General features: G+C 37.6%; 1 protein-coding gene across 3 annotated transcripts in view; it reads right to left on the bottom strand.

Annotated features, from left to right (window-relative positions):
* Positions 1 to 328: 328 nt before the first annotated feature.
* The window catches only part of PRTFDC1 (phosphoribosyl transferase domain containing 1), a 43,039-nt gene continuing 21,424 nt past the window's right edge, over positions 329 to 21,943 (bottom strand). Inside the window, exons 4-9 of one of the 3 annotated variants that reach the window (XM_030971297.1) lie at positions 20,847 to 20,912; positions 6,231 to 6,248; positions 4,717 to 4,799; positions 4,262 to 4,308; positions 2,214 to 2,290; positions 329 to 1,584 (exon numbers count right to left, since the gene is read on the bottom strand). In XM_030971297.1, the coding sequence (XP_030827157.1) occupies positions 1,537 to 1,584; positions 2,214 to 2,290; positions 4,262 to 4,308; positions 4,717 to 4,799; positions 6,231 to 6,248; positions 20,847 to 20,912 (339 nt within the window). In that variant the 3' untranslated portion in view covers positions 329 to 1,536. Of the gene's footprint in view, positions 1,585 to 2,213; positions 2,291 to 3,003; positions 3,608 to 4,261; positions 4,309 to 4,716; positions 4,800 to 6,230; positions 6,249 to 20,846; positions 20,913 to 21,943 lie in introns of those variants that run through there. The other 2 variants (XM_030971299.1, XM_030971298.1) reach the window with 2 other exon arrangements.

The following is a 21,943-nucleotide window of genomic DNA, read 5'->3' as shown; positions in this document are numbered from 1 at the left end:
CAGCTTCTTCCAGGGTCTGTACGGGTATGCATTATTCTCTAAAACAGAAGAAATTTACTCTGAGGGAAAACTTTTCAATAGAACTCTTTTAAAATACAAGTTAAAGGAGTAGAGATGAGCTAAGGCATTTCTCCAGCAATCACCATAATTCTTTGATCTTTTTCATTCCCTTAACATCATGGATTTTATCCAAGTAACAATAGCTTATCAACTACAGAATACATACCTATGGTATGCTTGGATTACCAGATAAATGCATATTTTAAAAAAGCTTTTATGGGATGTGCAAAATATGCTGAAGCAGGAAAACAAACAACTTGCAATGTAATAAGTATTCCTAATGTTTCTTTATTAGTTTATAGGAATCTGCAGCCAGTAAAATCTGCATCTCACAGTTCAGAGCAAAGCTACTGATACACAGCTACTTACTTTGCATTGGTTTCCCTTGGGAAATTGTTAAGAACACCTCTATTTAATACAGAATTAAACTTTTCACAGCTAATACAGTACATAAAATTCACAAATTTCTTCAAACATGATCTATAAAGGAAGGAGTCTACAGTCTATAACACATGCGTTAACTGGTTTTCTGTGTTGTCCTATATATTTTTTCTTTTTATTCTATACAAGCCTTCTTCAGCATTGTCAGACCTGCATTCTTGAAGATGACAGATGGTTACAAAAAGTCTCTACTTAAGACACATTACAAAAATCAAATAAGTGAATAATTGTCTGACTAACATTAAACTTTTGTGCTTAATGAATTTTAGTTAAGAATATAAGCTCAGGAGAAGACTGTTAATTTTTATACTTGTTTGTATCCTAGAGAAGAAAGGGACACCATGCAGAAATTCAAACCTGCCTGGCATTGGTTTGTCTTGATTAAAATTCAGCACATAAAACAGGTCAGATCTATGGCTACATGACACACCAGAACCATGATATCTTCCAATTTTGGATCAACAGTGTCTTGCAAAGGTTTGTTTTGACCTGCACTCTAATTCAGCACATTCTGAGAGCTAAAATTTTGTTGTGAAGAGTGAGTAATGAACTGCAAAACAGCACAGAACTTCCACTGAAAATTCTGAATTGTGGAATTAAATCAAAATAATGCTTTCAATTTTGCATGATGAAGTCAATAAAATCTTGTAAAATAATCCTCATGTACAGAATGGCAGTTTTGAACTATCTTGTGCAACACAGTGAAGTACATGAATTGCAATAGGTGGAATGAAGAACTGAGCAAAGAAAAGATGTGTTCACAATGAGACCTGAGGCAGACAAGTTATTAGTCAAAAGGCATCTTAGGTGGTAATTTTAATACTTAATAAAGGTAGTAACTGTAAAAGTCCTATGCTTCACATTTTAGATAAGACCTCTCACTTCTGTAAATATTCATCAGCATCTCTAGAGTAAAGCCCTTATTATTGAGTTGAAAGACACACAAGCCAGTTGAGTTGCTTTTCTGGGAGATGCTTGAGGGAGTGTAGTCAAATTTCTGCATCACAGAAATATTCAGGTGCGGATGTTACTGCTTCAGACTCTGTATTTTGCTTTGCCATGATCATTGATAACACATATGTGCTGAAAAAAACAGAACAGATTGCAAAAGTATGGTTGAGTACATTATTAATTATTAATTAATTGTTCACAAATACTTAGGCTTGGCCAACCTGGTGATTTTAGGATCACTCTTTCCTTTCCAGACAACTGGAAGTGAATTCTGATTTCACTTTCTAGCTACAGCAAGTTTTTCCACTTGGAATTCCCAGCTTTGAGATGCTCCCCTAGGAGTGCCAGAAGAAGCAAAGGAAAGGTTTGCACCTTTTTTCCATCCTCACTTCTCTGAGAAAAGGGACAGCAACACATTATTCAGACAACCCATCTGACCTGTGCCTGTGTTTCACTTTTGCTGCTGTCTCTGCACATACTGGCAGTGGTGGACCTGAGAAGCTCTAGGCTCACAGAAGATGGAAATTTAGGGAAGTCTTAGAGGGAGGGAACTGTTCACAGTGCTGAGCAAGAACTCCTTTGGATTATTTGAGGTTTTGCAGGGAGTTTTGCACTCACTGAAAGGATCCCAAATCCCAACGATGTCAAAGACTCACCTCCACAGGGCCCCCAGGAGGAGAAAAATTGTGGGATATTTATGAGAATAAATATGGAAAATGTAGATCAGTGACTTTTTAAACTATTTTTTATAAGAAACTTACATTTAAATCTCTGAAGTGCTCATTGTAGTCTAAGGCATAACCTACCACAAATAAATCTGGAATTTCAAATCCGTAATCTGTAGTGAGACAAATAACAAACACCATCAATATAAGATCAGTGGTAGTTATAAGCCCTTAAATTCATGTGTGGTTCTCAATAACCAAACTCTATTTATATGTAGTCAGTTGGGGCTATGTTACTTTTGATTGAGACATCATGGTCAGCAGTAGCCCCATAACCAGTTCCCAGTCATAGAATACTTGTGAAAGGGATGTGAACAATCAGAGGAGAGGAGAGGATAATTTTGTATAAAATTATCACTGGCACATTGTGGAAGGAAGCCAAAATCAGAGCTGGAACATTCTGCTTGCATTTGGAAGTTCCATTGGTATCTATGTGTGAAGAATACTGTCCCATATCACAGTAATGATGGAAAAATGTGGAATATTAAATCAGAAGTAACTTTCAGAGATCTATATATTTTCTGCTAAGAATAGCAAAATCTATCTCATATTTTATGCTACCAAAACATGTCAAATGCTTTTAAAATAAAGCCCCAACCTTATGAAGATTCAAGCGCATGCTTAACAAAGTAAATGCATGCAGTGCAGCTCAGTTATACAACTCACACACCTGAAGCCAAGCACAGACATGCACCTTTTGGAGTGTGAAGGTCTGGGCAATATCAGCACTACATAAAACAAGTCAGATTCTTTCCATATTGTTCCCTAAATAACTGGAGGAAAACCCAATCTTACAGACACAAAAATAGGTCCACATAAAAAATTCTACAGGTATTCAAGTAAGGAATTTATTCAGTTGTTTAAGACTGGAGGTTATGTCCACTTTGGAATTATAAATTTAGGAAAGTGAGGAAATGCTACACCAGTGTCAGTGATTTACAAAAGAGATCTCAGATGTTTTATAAAATTCATCACACTATGAATAAACAAGGATAAAATTTGTTTCATTCAAAAGTTAATACATAAAAATATAAAGCTACCCTTCATGAAGTAATTTTATTGCCTCTTTTATTTGTTTAACATTAGTGAATCCAGTCAAATATATGCCTTAATTTACTGGGTTAAATTCTAAATGTTAAAAAATACCACTCCACTGTGTAACAAGTTGTACAACAAAATGTTTGGATCATAGTTCAGATAACAGGGCTAAAACCTCGCAGCCATGCCCAACATTTAAGTAACTTTTGCTTCATAAATTTTCCATCTCTCCCACATCCCAAGTCAAAACCCTTCATGCTGCCTCCTGGTACTCACCTGCCTACTCTCCTTCTACCCTCCTCCCCAGCTCAGCTGACCAGAGACTTCTTCAGTAGCAAATACTGGTGGATCTCTTCTAGATGGATCTATTCTTTTCATATTTAGCCATATACCTGTTATTACATCATTTATTCTAAATAAGTCTAAAATGACAATTGCTTGGTATAGCTCCATTTACAGCTTCATCATAACACAGTATAAGGACCAGTAATTTAGAGGGAAGTGGTGCTGGTGTGGTGCAAACTGAGCAGCAGGAGAAAGTTTAAAAAGCCCAATTTATCTTCTGCTTTTTAGGGGGTGGGATTTAATTATAATATCAGTGTTTTCCCTTTGAACAATAATACCTTAAAAAATAGAAGTGCTTTTCTGAATAAAAAAATATAAAACTTGCTGCTACTTAGTCACAATAAAACACCTTTCATGCTCAGATGGAATCCTGCAGCTCCTCCAGAGAGATGCAATGAGGAAGGAAAAAGAAGAAATGGATATTCTCTTCGATATTGTCAGAGACAGAAGATAAAACACTCACCTTTCATTGATAAAATTAAACCCTTTCAAAATTTCCCAGTAAAGTTTGTATTCTGCAGAAAACCTAAGCTGGGTAGGCTTTCCAAATGACAATTATAAAAATCCTTCCATTGCATCCCACAGACCTACTGACAATTGGTATTTTACAATGCTTCTAGCAGTCCATAGAATGTGATGAAAGGCAAGTGACAGAGTAGTGGTAACTTCTACTGTCAAGTAGAAATTTTCAGAACACTTACAATCTGGTCTGTACCCATCAGGCCGAGATGTTCTTTTCACCAACAAACTGTAATTAAAAATAAAATAAACCCCATTTAAATCTAGATATGTAACTGAATAACACACATAAAACTATTCCCTTTATCAAAAATCTGAGCCACATGAGTCCCTGTTCTTGTTCTGTTTCTCTTCCCGACAACATCCTGATTGCAGGGAAGAGCTGGGTGTATTCCCCTCCCCAGTCCATCAGTGCCAGTCTTGAAATGGCTGGAAGATCATTGCCAAGCAGAACAATACAAAAGCATTTTCCCTCCTTTCCTTCACCCTCCCCTCAGTGACCCAGGCAGCTCCTCTGCACAGCTCTCCTTCATACTGCAGCATCAAATTAAAGCAGGATGTCTGAATGGGAATCTACTCTGGAAAATATGCTGGACTAGACTAATTAATTACTAAATTTTGTGATTGTTTTACTCACCTTGCCACTTTAATCATTTTTGGCTTGTATTTTTCTATATTGTTAAGCAGAACCTTCATGGTCCTTCCAGTTCCAACAATATCCTCATAAAACAAGAAAAATAAAGTAAGTAAAACACAAAGGAAAGCTGAAAGGAGGAAATCTGGACAATGACTGACAAGTTTCACATTCTTATTTTGTAGAAATGATTTATTTTTCCAGTGCATTGCAAACCACATCCAAAAAAGGCTATAATTGAACTTACACTGTTCGAAGCAAGCACTTTCTATTCATAAAATTATCAGTTCAAGGACTGTCCACTTCCTCTTGAAAACAGCTGTGTTGCAAGTACTTGGGATATAACTTGGGACTGGAGCTGACTCTACTGGGCACTGCAAGGATGCAGGGATTAGATTTTTCATACTATGCTTGAGATCACAGTATGTCACCATGTCTCCATGTTGGGGCTAAATTTGCCCTATTTGTTGTATTAGCACAGTACCAATGGGATTTCTCCAGAGCTGCCATATCCAATATCATCTCAATGAGATCAATAGGTACCTGGCTAGCAAACTGACCATGGAGAGCAGCTGTTGATCTGAACTTTGGGGGCGGATTAGCAACACCTTGTCTCTGCCCTCCAGCTGTTTAATATGGAGTTTGCTTGGACATTTTTAATTTCTGCTAAAGCAGCTAGAATGAGTAAACTGGAGTTCTTAGCAGCTATTCAGGTAACCAGCCATCTCTGTGGCTGATGGCTTTTTTTCCATCCTTTGCTAAGAAAAGAAATTTCAACAGTATACATACTGTTCATTACACTGTCCAGCTTACCTCCCACACAAGCAAACTGGTTCTGAAATGCCAGGCAGATCCTAATTTGCTCTCTAGCTGTCCCAGTTGCTTATTCAACATTTTCAAAGAGAATCACCTGTCTTAATTGTATGAGGATTTGTAGCAGCAGTGAGGTGACATGTGCTTTCCCTCTAAAATTGAACAGTGCTGACTTATATCAGCAACAGCTCTGTGATGGGCTGTCCCCAGGGACACTGCTGGGGAGAGAGCTGGATGCAGGAGCTGGGGGCCTTGAGGGAAGGACTGACACTCCCAACCAGACTGTGAACAGGCCTGGGGCTGTAAAGCACATGCAGGGCCACTGTTTCAAAGTCATGCACCTGAGAAATGCACGGCATCGCTGCAGTTGATTCACTGTCCTCCAAGGAACAGAACAACTTGAAGAACAACTTGAAGAACAGGAGTTGATGAAACCACAGAAAGAACAAATCAAATGAGGCAGAAACAAAGACTCCTGGGTATCACGAGGCAGAACACCAGTTAGAGTGACAGCAATGTAGTTTGATCTGTCATGCAATTGCAAAAAGACTGAGAGGCCATTAAGCAAATCAACCCCTCTCCCTCTTCACCACCTCCCAGCGAGAGAAGTGTAAATACAGACAGGATTTAGAAACTGAACAGCCAATCATGATTTGGCTGTGTGACTTTATCTAAGTACAATATGACATAAGCACTCAGCTTACCTCCACAATTAGAACATTCTGGAAGAAACAAACAAAAAGGAATACAATTACATAATATTCACATAGTAAAAAAAACAAATGTTTAAAAAAGGGAAATGAAGATAGGTCCATGTACATATGTACAACACAGTAGGACACAAGGAGTTTCCTGTTTCATTTCTATGCCCTGAAAAGGAGCCAGCCATAAGAGCAAGCCCTGCAGTCAGGGACCACAACTTAATTCAGCTCTGTCTAGATTATCCTCTTTGTCCAAGAACGGATGTAGCTTTGGAAAATAAAATTAGATGGAAGAAATCCAAATAGGATGAGCTTTACTTCATTCCAGCGTCTCTAGCTGTGTACTGCAGTGTACCCTAAAGTTCACTAAAATACTATTTCCAATATTAGTATGAGAATACAGCAATAATATTATTTCTCTGAAATAAATGCTCTTCCTCCCTCCACCCACACCCAAGCAACTTCACAGTAAAGGATTAGAGGCCAAGTTGTAACACCCATTCTCATACTGCAAAGCACCCTCTTTCTCTTCAGATACTGCTGCTGAAATCAGTATTACTTGAAGAGAAGGGGAGTGGCCCAGCCGAGAGCAGTGATGTCAGCCTTTATGACAGTATCATCACACAGGCTGAATCTTTTTGCTGAAATGGTTCATCACTGTTCCAGGAAGTACAATGTCTAAGGAGACTTTAGTTCTTCTACTAAAAGCAATATTAAGATGCAATGTCCTTATTAGAATAAATAAAAATTTATTTATTAGTAGGCATATGCATGATCAAAAGGATGGACTCTTACAATCTTGCATTAAGATCTACTTTCTGAAGTGAAACTTGCAGTAGCAAGAGAAAAGTTATTCCACAAATACCTTTATCTATCTATCAGTGTATACACCTTACATGGATGTGCACGCTGTGTGTCCTGCAAAACCTCGAGACCACATAGTTTCATATCCATGCAGTATCCACCAGCCTAGCTTACATTCCACTTCCTTTCTGTCAGGCTGCTTGGCTTTGCTACATACATAACATGGGGACTGTTTAACTTCCTTTTCCATAACAGAAACCCAAGGCTGAGAGTTGTAAGAGACTCAAATACACAGAGAAGGAGTGTGTGAAAGCAGCATGCTCACAACCAGCACACTTTTAACAGCTTCATTAACCAATACATAAATAGCTTTAAATATTCAAACCAGAAATTATTACTATAGATTATCCATATTTATATTCATACTGCAGCTCTTCCTAACACTCACAGTGCTTGGCAGGGAAACATGGCATACTCCATGCATTAAGCACTGCAGAAACACATTCCCACACACTGTATTATACCTGGATGCTTCTGAAATGGCAAAACACTTGGTAAAGGTATGGAGGGAACTCCCAGCAGCAGTTGAGCAAATGTCAGCAATGGAGATACCACTCAAGAAAGCCACTAATTTAGACTGAGCTCTGGTGGAATGTATATTAATCTTGGAGGGAGGCTCCTTTTTGGTGTTTTCATAACAGGTTTCACTGGTGGTTATCCTGCTTGGCACTCCTGACTTTCAACCTCTCAGCTGCTGACACAAACAACTTTGGATCTCAAGCTAGTCCTGTGAAGGCAAAAAGTTAAAGGCCTCTTAACAAAAGTCTGAAGATACCCTGCCTCTAGAAACTTCTCCCTTCAAGAAAGAATGGAAGTTTATCAGTTGTCTAGATGGGATGAAGAGCCAAAACCATGTTCAGGAGAGGCTTAAGACAGGTGTGTAGGAACATAGTTTTTGAAGGAAACCATTTGGATCCAAAACCAATTTGGATCTCGTCTGGCTTCCTGTATGAAGTCATAAGTGGGAAAAATACTTCTGAGGACTAGCTCAGGACACCTGGGTCTGAGGCATAAGGAAATTACTTGATTCAGCCAGTGGACACCTGAAGATAATGGGCAGGAGTAATGGCTTAACCACCCCAAGGAACCTGTGCAGCTAGTGATATATGTAAATATTGATTTGTTTATACACACACACATATATCATATAGGGAGAGAGAAAAAGAGTTGACAAGGAAAGAATCTCACCAGAACTAAAAATGGAAATGAACCCTTTAGTACCAGGCCCAATGAGAGTAACCATGATCAAACACAGCCCATGGATCTCAAGGCAGGTCCATAGTCTTGAGACATATTCAACAAAGTCAGTCTGTAAATCAGGGTCTGGGCCAATGCTTGCAGTAATGTACAGGTTTGGCTGCAGCTGAGCAGACGGTCGGTACCCACAGAACGTAGATCAGTCATGGACTAAGAGCCCAGGGCTGTGCTGTGCCCACAGGTGTGAGTAGAGACCCCAAGGGACACAGGTCATGGCCATTAGCATCTATTTGTGCATCTCTTAGTGCACTGTGACAGACTGAGACAAAAGCAAAGTCCTGGGACATCTCATACACAGACAAATAAGTTTCTTTGCTACCACAGTTGCTTCAGCTGTTCTGTTAAGATTAAGAGATTCTTTTGCTTGGTCACATGTGGAAATCACAAAGTTGGACAGAATGAGGGGACGGACAGCAGCCTCCCTGGCCATGGAATTTGGGTTAACCAATAAGGAGGAGTATGTCCTTACAGTCCTTACTATTTAACTTGTGAAAAAAAATAATCATAAACATAATAGAAAATGGGTCTGAAGAAACCATGAAAGATCATCTTCTGTTGGGCTACAGCAGAAATTTTAAACTATCCTTCACAGATATCTGATTTACCTCTTCTAGAACATCATGAGTACTTGAGACTCTCCCCAGGGAATATGTCTCAATACCTCATTATCTAAGAGCAAAAATATAATAAGAAAACTTCTGTTGATATTTGGCCTGAACTTATTTTGAACAGAACATGGAAAAAGCTTTGTTTTCTTCTCTTTTCTCTTCTTTTTTGAAAGACATATTTCCTCAGTTTCCTCTTCTTCAGATTAAACAGCCTCTATTTATTTAATGTTTTCTCACAAGTTATATTTCCTAGCTTTTTGATCACTCTTTTGTCCTCCTCTGGAAGTGGTCCAGTTGGTCAGAATCCTTCTCCAGTTGTAGTGTTCCAAACCAGAAAGTCTTTTCCAGTATCAAGAGGAATAAAAGAACCACTTTGTATGCTTTATAAATAATCCTCTTTTCTATGTATCCCAGTACAACAGTTACATCCTTTATAAAAATATACTCGTGTCTCATGTGCAACTTGTGATCCATCTTTTGTCTCCAGGACTGCTGCTGAGTCAGTCCTCCCTCACTTGCATTTATGCAAAAGATTATTTCTGTATAAACACAGAAGTTGGTATTCGTCTTTATTGTCGTTACATGTCATTCTTTGAACCAAATTCTTAAAATAATTCTTTAAGATCATAATATCTTGTAGTATTTTTCCAGGTAGTATGAGTACCATTAAATGCTAATTTCATCTTTTCAATCATGAATTAAGTTTTGTATAGTCCCTGGAGAGTGTGCTTTAATGCATCTCATCTGACAGTGAAGCATAATTAACTGTTTCTGGAGAACAGCTTTCCAACCAGTCACACAACTAATAGAAATTTCATTTTGTCTATGTCTCCTTATCACAAATGACTCATATGAAGGAAAGAGGATTAACGTGGATCCAGACATGCCTGAAAGGTTTGTCTGGCTATGAGAGTGATAGTCACCTGCACATGACTTCAGCTGATGTGTCAGATCTCATATTTATTGACTAACTTGACAAGGAAGGATTTTGGTGGACTTTGTCTCTCATCCATAGAGTCAAGGAGTCCAACTGTTGCAAATCATATACGCTGAGGAAGTTCCTATAAGATGTCTAGGCCAGAAAACACAGTTGCTGTTTTGTATTATGCCCATTCTCATTATTTCCAAAACACAGATGAGGATTTTCTGTACCACAGGGAAATCCTGTAGGTAAGGTCTTTGCAGTGCAAAAGCCACTATAAAATATTTAGATATGAAAACATTTTGTAACTATAAGTAAGCAGGCATCCTAACTGTTCAGAGTGATACTTTAATCTCTGTTATCATTATGCAGGGTTACTGTGCCTAAAATCTCCCTACTTTTCAGTCATCAACCGCTGCTTACAAGTGAAGGCATTCAAAGTAGTTTGCCATCCTCTGGTAAACAAACTCTCTCCTGCAAAATACTGTGCTGGGAAACTGACTGTGTTGCTGCCTGTCCCCTGCCTTTCTACTGCTGGAGCAGTCTACAGGTAGATGATTTCAAAAACGGGATGGAATAGCAGAGTAGAAGAGCAAACTGCCAAGAAATGTTTTGATATACAGTGTCTCAGACTAGATAGTGGTGATGTCCAACTAAAACTGGTTGAAATAGGTTAGCTTATCCTTGATCAGATGGATAGCAGAAGCTGAAAGAATAATGCAATGGATACCACAAATCAGTACATTGTCAGTGATGTCACCATCATCCTAAAGGCACAGCTGGCTGCACCCAGCATCTCTTGTTTTAGGTCAGTTATATGGAAGACCTTATTCAGCTTCACTGTGAAGTCCCCATGTGAGCTGGTGTGCAGGGGACTGGTAAAACTCATCAGCTTGTGGAGCTGCAGCAGTCACTGACAGCTGGACAAACAGGAAGCTAAAGAACACAGAAGAAAAGATCCTTCTCAAGTATCTGTGTTTGAAGCTCCTTTACCACATAGATCAAGAATATTTTGTCCTTTTGAGATATATTTGAGGCAATTACAAAGAAGGAAACCACAGGAAAAGTAATCCAGCCTTCTGGGTTCTGTCTACTTTTGAAATTCAGAGAACAGGATATAGGAATATTTACTGACATGTTGACTAGACTAAAGATGGCTTAATTTCTGAGCAGAGCCATGTTCACCAATACAATCTCTGAAGTACATCCAGAAATCTAATAATGGTGCTAATATATCTTAGAGTGAGACAGAATACAGTCAGTTTTTTAAAATATGTCCTGGAAAGATTTCATACATAGTCCAAATAAAAAGGGATGCTGGCTTCAGAGAATGAAACACCTTCCTATTGAGTCATTGCAAAAGAATCAACATTGCAAAAGAATCAGCTACCATTACTGATAGCTCAGAGGGATGGCTGGGAGCTCATAGATTTGGATGTGATTCATTCTGTGTTTACAAAGCTTTTTACCAGGTAGCTGGCAGAAGGTAGGCTGGTGTAACATAGAGTCAAAGAACACCTCAAGTTGGAAGGGAGTCATAAGGACCAGCAAGTCCAACTCCCTGCTCTTTGTAGGACTACTTACAGCTAAACCATATGACATTGACCAGGTGCTTCTTGTAACTCTGACAGGCTTCAGAACCCGACCACTTTCCTGGAGAGCCTGTTCCAGTGACTTGAACACAGTTTCAGTGAAGAACCTTTTCCAACAGTTCAATCTGAACTTCACCTGATACGGCTTCATTCCATTTCCTCCTGTCCTGTTGCTGGTCCCTAGAGAGCTGTGTGCACTGCCCATCTTGTGGAAGCTGTAGGCTGTGATGAGGGCACCCTTCAGCCTTCACATCCCCAGGCTGGACAACACAAGTGACCTCACCACTCCTCAGAAGTCTTGTCCTTGAGCCCTTGCACCAACCTGGTTGTCCTGGACACACTCTGATAGTCAGAAGTCCTTCCTGCTTTGTGGCAGACCCCAGCACTTCAGGTGAGACTGCCCCAGTGCAGAGCAGAGCAGGACAATGCTCTCCCTTGCCCTGCTGGCCATGCTGTGCCTGATGCCCCCCAGGACAGGGTTGGCCCTCCTGGCTGCCAGGGCACTGCTGCCTCAGGTTCAACTTGTCATGGACCAGGACCCCCAGGTCCCTTTCATGGTGCTGCTCTCCAGCCTCTCATTGCCCAGTCTTTACATATAATGGGGATTACCCTGTCCCAGATGGAGAATCTTGTTAAATTTCATACAACTGGTGATTGCCCAGCTCTCCAGCCTGTGCAGATTTCTCTGTAAGGCCCCTCTACCTCTGAGGGAGTTTACAGCCCCTCCTGTTTTAGCATCATTAGCAAATTTTCTAAATGTACATTCAATTTATGAGTCCAGATCTTTTGTAAAAACACTAAAGAGCAGTGGTCCTAAAATTGTCCTCTGTGGTTTTGAATGCAAAGGGGTGCTGTGAAGTTTAAAATTCTCCAGTTTTGAGTGATCAGTGCACACACAACTTGCAACTCTGTACATGAACATTTGAACTGAGCAGAAATAATATTTGTGGTGTGAGCTGGATCTCCACAAAAATAAAATTTGCATTTCCATATACATTTCTAGACAGTAGTAAAAGTGGCCCATAGCAGCATGCCTTGGGTCATCTGGAAAAAGGAGGTTCTTGACAATACTAGTACTACGTAAAATAAGGAAGAAATAATTTCTAATCCCCAGGTAGCATGTGAATTTGTCTCTCATGCTAAAGAGAACTCTCTGGGAATGTTAATTTTTTTAATAATGAACAGAAAACATGCAAAAATTGAAAATCTGTTATTTCCTGCTTTTAAAAGCCACACGCATTTATACGGTACAGGAAAGTATGTTGTTTTTACAGTACATTAAAAAAAAATCCTGATTTGCAGTAAGATAAAAAGTACTCCAGCACTGACTCAATACATTTCTATTGTTTACCTTCCCACAGGTCAGTAAAAAATGGAACAATGTCAGCTAACAAGACCAAGCAGAGTAATGAGAGCATGTCTGCCTCCTGCCTGACAGTAGTAAGTGCTATGGAAATTATTTTTCATCTTCCTGGAAAAGAATAACAATTTTTTTCTAGACTTGGATTTTATGTTCCATTCAGAGGACTGTTTTCAAAGGAAAATTGCTATGAAATAGTAGTACTTTGAAGTTAGCATGGAGTACGACTTTGAGGAAAACTGTGTCTTTGAATGAATACAAAATGTGAAATTTTAACAAGGTAAAAATTCTGAGCTGCACATTTAGAAAGGGGAAATATTTCCCTGAAAGCCAAAACTATACTTGAATAATCAAATAAACAACTTCATTTAATGCAACACTACACCTAAGAGGACAAACTCAGCCCTCACATATATAGCAAGAAAATCAGGTAGGTGCATAAAAAGGGTATTTTCTCCTTAAATGTTTCAGCATAAAATCAGCAGAATAGCATACACACATTGTTTTTTCTTTAATAGAAAGAAAAGAACAGAAAGAATTTAAAACTGAGAAAACAAAAATTATTTGAGAACTGAAAAAAATACCTTAGAGTGAAGTAAGGTTTGTAGCAGGAAGTAATAGCTTTTATTTAATTAACAGCCCATTTCCCAGTGGGGGAACATTTTTCACAAAAGAACTTTGACCTTTCAGCCCACAGCCTGAGAAAGACCACAAAATACTTTCAACAGCTGAGCCTGAGAACAAAAATTCAGAACTGCTGTATGCACTCGAAATCATGGACTGAATAAAATAGTGGCTTTACAGCACATTATAATCCTCCACTGCAGCTGCCCTTCAACTCATTTATCAGTGTTCCACAGCTGATAATTTCCTCTCTTATTTTAGCTCAGAGGAATTCTTAACATTTTTATCTGCCCCTCTGGTCACAGGGCAGGTGATTATGTAGGGCAATCACTTCTCTTATCCCAAATTGTCTGATTACCACATTAGGTTAAAATTAAGAGTTTCTCCCAATCTGTACTTAGCTTGACATTTGCTGATTCTATTCAGACCAACAGAAGGATCTGCATGCTTGAAATTTCATTTCTTCTAACTATATCAGTTGCCTACTAATAATTTCATGTTGTTAATTCCACCTTCAAACCTTGTCTCATTTACATCCTACAGTATGCCAGTACTGTACAGCAGGCTTCCAATGGATTAGTTTATCTAAAAGAAGCTTAAGTAATGACTGTGTGATAGGCAAATATGCAACCATATGGCAATATAAATTTGACAATGGCAAACAGCTTAATCCAGTAGGCAAAGGTATTTGAAAAGGCCACAGTAAAAGACAAAAAACTGTTCACATTCAGAAAAGAAAATCAGGTTCACTATTTTAGCAGTGATGATAGTTGACTATTGGTATAACATGCCTGATATATGGAGGCTTCTCCATCAAACCTCTAAATCAAAATTGTTGGTAGTTTAAAAGATACACTGTAGGTACTGTAGTGAAGAAATGATCATTTGGGACCTTTCATCCTAATCACCCAGAAGATGCTTTTAGGCCTTAAGAGAAAGGAATCTCTAAACAAAGCCCTGTTTGTGATCAGGCCAATTAGCTGTCCTGGGAAGGAAAAAAACAAAGGGAAATAAATGAACCTTAATGTGGGAAGATTGGCATAATTTGGACTGATGGAAATACTTTTATCTTCAATCCCCACTGATATCCTGAGTTCCTTCCTGTCTCTTTCTTGATAGAACTATTCTTAAACTACTTGGGAATACTTGTAATATATTGTTAGTTATACCAGCTTGCAAAGTATGTATGAATACAGAGTGTCAAGAAAAGGTGAGTTCATTTTTTTGTTCACTTCTGCAAGTGAAAGCATATTTGTAAAAAAAAAACAACCCAAAAGCCCTACTATCTTCCCCCAACAAAATCTCTTTTTTTATCAATCTCTACTTCTTTTCTTGTTTTGTTTTATGAGAGTAAGGGGATAAAAAGCAACAGTATAGTGTATTTTGATTCCCTATAGATAAATTTCCATTCAGTAGGTCTGCATTTTCAGTTAGATTCTTTCTGAAGACACCTTTTCATGTGTACTCCATATCATCAGAATGACATAAATTGATAATGTGATTCTTCAAACTGAATTTTTAATGGATTATCAGTTTACTCATCAGACATGCAGTACTTCCTTTCTTAGGATTGTATTTGGGGAACCTCAGGTACCAGTAGTTAAACAAGACATTTTATGACAGTGCCATAGAGCTGAAGAATCACCATCAAATAAAAATTAAATAAAAATGCATAAATTTCAGTGAAGAAGTTCAAAGATAGCTAAATGGACTCCTGTGAAAAGTGAAATAATTTTATGTTATGCACACAGGATGAAATGCACAGATATTAACACTTCATCACAATGTCAGAAAATAATATGAAAGACTTCTGTAAAATGAGACATCTAGCTAGGAACTTTCTACAGGGTTCTAGAAAAAGTCACATATGTCTGATTTTTATCTTTTCTGTTGGGTTCATCCACATCTTTCAGCATACTTGGAAGGACAGATACGACATCTCAAAAGTGGGTTTTTTCCGTCACTTGGTTTCATCAGTAGCAGCTGCTGATGGGAGCCAATTGCTTAATGTGTTAAGAGTCCATGTGTACAAACTCCAGCTATTTAAATTGTGTAAAACAAGTTCAGACTCTCTAAGAGTTAAAACAGAGTGGGGACATAATGGAGGACCTGATGCTTTGTTCTTAGAGAGCATTGTGTTAAATGCTGTGCACACTCATTTTCCACTTGCAGCCATCTTCACAGCATCCTTCTGTTACGCATGAAAAGTAGAACAAACTACCATAACTAATCTAAAGGTAATTCAGGAATGACTCATGTCTCCATTTTCTCACTTGCATGAAGAAGTACAGTCCTCTGGTCATCTGGAATTGGATGAGGATTGTCTGGACATAGGTGAAATAGGATTATGAACAGGTAAGATGTAGAAGCAAGCAGACAGTGGCTGAGCAGAGCCCATGTGAAAAATGGGGTAGGAAGGCTGTGAAAGTTTTTTATTTCCTTTCTCCAAAACAACAACAACAACAAAAGCAAATAATGATGAACAGTAGAACAGATTATCCAAGAAAGAAGTGCAAAGAAAGGTGATTGACTTTGGAGAAGGAAAAAATAGTCTTTTGCTTCAGAAAAAACAGTTAAGGATGGCAACTGTCAGAAGAATAGACAGTATCAAATCTAATTAATAAAAAAGGCAGAACAACAGAAGTGACTAAACCTGGCAGTTAAGCAGAGGTACTGAAGATGTGCACTGCTTCAAGAGACATAAAATCAACCTTTGAAAAGATGAAAAAGGCAAGGCTGCATGTCTGACAGGAATAAAGTAAGATGTTGAGGTAAGTGGGGGACATGACTATTGCCAAAGTGTATAGTGAATTTTGTAAACCTTTATTGTCATATAAATTGTCTCTCATGTACATTATGTTCTAAAGATAATGGCATTATTGTTTCTGCAAATTTATGGGTATTACTCTGGAAAGGAATGCATATAGGGCAAGAAATCACAACATTAGTCAACACAGTGAATACTAATGGAGAGAATAAGTATAGAACCAACAGAATTCTGAGAAACAAACTTGGAATGGTGAGGATAATATGTATATTAATCTAGAGAATAAAACATTGTGTTAGCTGCCACACACATGGTTTATTAAAGACTGACATGCTAACATATTTAGGAGAATGACAGAGAAACAGATCCCAGAACTGTTGCTGGATCCTATAACATGCATAGAAAATGGTTCAATAAAATAGGAATGAAATGAGAGGCATAAGAGAAGAAAGTGAGAATGCTTTATGTTCCTTGAACATGTTCCCAAATGACAAGCTGGGCAAGAAAATGGTAGACAGTGGATAAACTGATTTAGGCAAGACATATAAAAGAAGTTTGGAGATTCTATAGCACAAATCCTGCCAGAAGGAATTGAGAAGAGCTGCATGGAGGATATCTTCTTCTGAGTGAAAGTTCTTTTTTGTATGAGCTGATCGGTCATTTTAGGAGACCATCAGAGTGAGGATGGAGTTCTCAAACTAACACAACCAAGTGCAAAGAAAACACAAATACTAATTTTCCTTTTTTCTTGATGGCTATTTATGACCTTGTACGCTTCAATGAAAATGACAAAACCACTGGCTGTCAGCAACATGTACTTAATATGAACAAGGGGAAATCATACAGAACATAAGAATTGACAGAATTTTTTAAATTCACTGGCTCCATAATTGTACAGTACTAACTGTATAACTACTCTGTCTCAATTTGAAGTTCTTATTAACTTAAAAACTAATAATGATTATTTTGTTCACTTTCTATGCTATATAGAAAAATGCTATATAGAAATAGCATATTTCTATATATGACAGTGTGTATATGGATCTAAGTTTGACATCAAATATATTATACAACTGTAATAAGTATTTAATTGCAAAAATATATAAGTTTTAAATTTATGATTTTATCTAACTTGTCTCATTTGCAAGGAGACAAGTCAAAGTGGTATAGGAGCTTTTTGAAAGGTTACAGGACATATTTCATATATGGAGTGATATACAGAATTATTCCTGTCATTAGAGATTTTGGACTACAAAACCAGCTCCTAAGCTCCTCAGACAAAAAATACATGCATACAAATATAAGAGATAAATGGCAGTGCTACTCACAAATCTGGCACAGCTGAACCTACTAAGTTTCTAGATGCTTTAAAATTACTTTGCTCAAATGTCACAAATAGTTGAAAATATGTTAGGAATTTTTACAGTATTATACAATATGGTTACAGTATTGATACAAACCAGGGTTATATTATTTGTTCTTTCATCTCATCTCCATACATTTTCATTGCCATCTTGTTGTGAAACACATTTCTGAACAGTATTTGATTATCTCCTGTTTTCAAAATGTTTTCCCCTTAACAAACATTAATGATAAATTTTACCCAAGTGAGCATTTCAGCTTTAAAGTAACTTTGAAAACTAACTACTTTACTATGAAATCTGATACTGAGAAACTTTATGTTCACTACTTACATGATTAAAGGAGAGATTATTAAATTATATTTTTTTCTGGATAGAAATGCTTACAAAGCATTAGAGTGTTAAGCTATATCAGGCTTCATTATTCAAGTACCTTAATTAATGATGTGTGCCATGGAAAACTTCATTCTTGCCTCAGTGACCTTCTTCACAGAAGAGTAATTTCAAATGGGGCATGATTTTCTTCAGGTAACAATTTGGGCAGTTTGGGTCTGTATGCCAACTCTCATCTTTCTCTTTTCTGTAGTTTGGGTCGTGATACATTTTTGCCAGGCTTATAATAATTTTATAAACAAAAGCATATTGTAGAGAAGGACAGAGGAGATATTATTCTGAAGAGCTATTAACAGAGCTAAGAACTATTCCTTAACAGCCTCTTTCTAATTAGCTTTTAAAATATTTTGCTTTCTTTAAGCTTTCTCAGAAAAAAAAACCAACATGATTATATACCAGCATGTTCACTCAGTAATCTGTTTTTCCAATAGGCAGCAAACATGCCTTCGTTCATCACTAAGATTATAGGCTAGCTGAGGTTCCAGGTATTATTACTTAATGAAAGGCAATTCAACATCAAAATCTCAGAATCTTTTCTCTGTAAGTTTCAGAACTGTTTACTTTTCTTGATACTTTTCAACTTTACAGAAATATGATGGATTTATATTCAAAGCCGACACTTGTGCTGTTGAAAACACCTTCCATGATCAGTAAGTCAATGAGATTTAACTCGGTATATTAATTTTTCAATATAATTATAATCTTTTCTTATTCAATACTCTGAGCAGGCAGAGGAAGAACACAGCTTGCTTAATAGCAAAGTTGAATTCTGAGTAACTCTTCAACTAATTCACTCAGTGACATTGGATGCCTACTGAACCAGCAGTTTTAAAAGGCAGCAGCTAAAGAGAGGTACTAAAATCACTTCAAGGAAAAGATTTACATGGCCTGTAGGAGGCTCTGAATCAGCCCACAAATGGCTGATTAGTAAAATGTGCTGAATACTTGCTCTAACTGCTGAAGTCAACAACAGATGGAGGAGTTGGCATCTGTGGACATAAGGCCACTCCTTCACATATCCAACTTTAGACATGCAAGCATGAGCATTTGAGCCTAAGCTTTGCATTCCAGCTTTTCAAACAGTAAAATAAGTCTCAAGGGAACCCTGCTCTCACGTGTTCTAGTGAAAATGCTATTTCATTATTCCTACATCAGCTGTGTCAGACAGCCCCACATACAAACAAACAGCAAACAGGCCCTTTGAGTGTCTGCTCCCCTGGAAGCCCCAGCTCTCCCTTCCTGCCCCACTTCAGCCTCCACACCCAGCTTCCAGCACTGGGCTCCCCTCCTGAGCAGCAATTTATTCCCAAAGCAGCTGTCTCACACCTACCCAAGATCCCATCCTCCTTGCCCAGCTAACTTAAACTATGCTGCTGCTCAGTCTTGTCCCCAAGTATCTCTCAGCCTCCCAACAGCCAAATTTTGTGTCCCATTCCACACCTGGGAACAGCAGAGCCATGCCACTGAGAAAAAGATTACCAGGATTTTCATTGTAAGAAAAATATTTACTTAATTTTTGATAAGAGCAGAACTTAATAGGGTGAAATCTTCCTTCTCTCTCATACACATGTGGGCACAGATAAATACACAAAAGTCTTGCAAAAAATAATGTTTTGCCCAGTGAATTCAAGTGAAACTGGAAATACCATATCTGGAAATAATATTAATATCTGCAACCATTAATCAAGGAAATTTGGAATTGGAAGATGGGGAAGGAGAGCTGGGCCTGGAAGTTTAGAAAGTGTTTGAACCATGTTCAAAAAGAGAAATGTTAAGTAAGATGCACTGCCAGTTCTGCCTGTGAGGTAGAGAAACATATGCAAAATCATCACAGAAAAACAGGTAACTCCAGTGTTTGAATATTAGAAAGTAGCAAATTAATTAATATTTCCCCAGAATATGATTAACACTTTAGTGGTAATTAGGAACAACACCCAGCAGGAGTATTTAGAAGTGTAAATTGAGTACATACATATCACTAAAATATTCTGACTATAACAGCGTTTTTCAAATTTCAGTTCTAGTTGCATCAAACCCTATTTAATGTTAATGAAATATTTAAAGTTGTTTTCCTCTTCTTTTTCTAGTGTGCTATAGTACAACAAAACAAATGAGTTTGCTAGTGCTCCATTTGAGTGCTTTGAAGAAACTGATACTATCTAGAACCACCTAATAAGACAGTGACTGCACATACAGTACGAATAACAAGATAAGTATTATGTTGCCTTAGTGCATAAGTAAAGAATCCATTTTTGACCATTTGCCACACAGACTATTTGCCTAATGAAATCAGCCTTCCTTCCTCTTCAAAGTACTGCTTTGTATTACCATGGTTGGATGAAAATGGCCTTTTCACTGCCTCTAACCACTCTCTCTCCTCATCACAAGGCTCAAGCTTAGTGCAGATTCAGTCATATAGCCAGCCTGATGCTGAAATAAAAAATCCCATTTGATTCTCTGAGTGAAAGGCTCCACAACTGAATTTTGTGCAGTAAGCAAAATGGTATTAAACTCATATGCTGAATTCAACAGAGATACGCACTGTGCAGTTTGCTTGTATGCACCCACTGAAGGCAAAAACCCAAAGCTCCATGACATAAACAAGCTAAAGGGAAACATTACAGCACAAATTTTGCCCACAGTCTCACTGATGGTACATGTATAACTACTGGAAAATCCTGCACAAGGATGGAGAGGCTACACTCTGACCTTTTTGGGCATCTGCAATCTGAAAACAGTGTCATCATGGCAATTTAATACAGAAGAATAAATAACTTTGATTCCAGTATTAGTATCTGACAAAAATTATATAGCTCTTCTCAAGTATTTTCAGTGAATTTATTTTCTTTCTTAAATATAAAATGAACAAACCTTGCCAGTCAACTTTGAAAGATCATCTCCTCCAATTATCTGCATATCTTGCATAGACTGATCATTCTGAAAGAAGAAAGATAAAACTTTGAAATTGGTTGTAACTGTACAAAATAAAAATATAAATGTTACCTTTTTTTAAAAAAACTTGATTACTAGTCTTAGTTATGAATATTTTCTAATGCTTGTTAGTATTGGTGTACAAGAAAACCCCGCTCTCACTTCTTCCTGTGGCTTCCTGCATCTCCTGCTTGTTTTTAAGCCAACATCAGACTCTAGGGTTTACTGGACTAGAAAAAGTTGCATTTTTCTTTTTAAAATAGTGTTCCCTTGTTTGCTATTTCTTAGTATGACAAGGGTTGAGTAACATATTTATCCCTTTCAAAATGGGAGGACAGGAGCATCTCAACATTTGACCAAACACCTGTAAGCACATTCTTGGTTTGGAACAGTTTTTGGAAACACAGGCTAAATGTGTTTACATGTCAGCTCTTTTTGGAGGAATTCACTTCATTTTCTTCAGGGGAAAAAAGTTTTGCAAAATTTATCACTTACTATCAAAAATATTTTCAGTGTGCCATAGAGTTTCCAGAGCTTCATTTATTCAACTGACTCAAAGATAAAATCCTTGAGGTCAATTACTTAAAAGTGGCCAATCAGGTTGAACTAAATGCAACAGAATAGTATGTTTTGATTTTCCTGTTAAAAAAGTTATTTTTTAAAGAATTCTTTTTTTGCTGAATTTGTTTTACAGACATTTCTAGTTGAAATTCCTTCTGATGGAAAATTCTCAACCAGCTCTAGCTTCAATTTATTATCAGCAGAACACGAAGTTAAGATCACAAAAAGGAGACACATGGAAGCCCTGCTTTTAAGGCAAGACAAAAGAGGCCTTAAAGAAGGTGGCAAATTAAAAAATACACAGTCGTGGCCAGGCTATATGAACTTTTCAGAAAAAGCAAGAGCAGAAATAAGTATAGTTAATGTGGGTTTTTTGCCAAACTGATGCATGTGCTAATCTAATCTTCCTACCCATAGGAAGATAGCATTAGTCCAATTTTAATAACAGCTCCAGTAGCACAATGTGACACTGTGGT

Source organism: Camarhynchus parvulus, chromosome 2 (genome assembly GCF_901933205.1).
Source record: "Camarhynchus parvulus chromosome 2, STF_HiC, whole genome shotgun sequence".
Classification (NCBI taxonomy): Eukaryota; Metazoa; Chordata; class Aves; order Passeriformes; family Thraupidae; genus Camarhynchus; species Camarhynchus parvulus.
The sequence above is the reverse complement of the archived record's forward strand: the minus strand, read 5'-3'. Positions and strand labels throughout refer to the sequence as shown.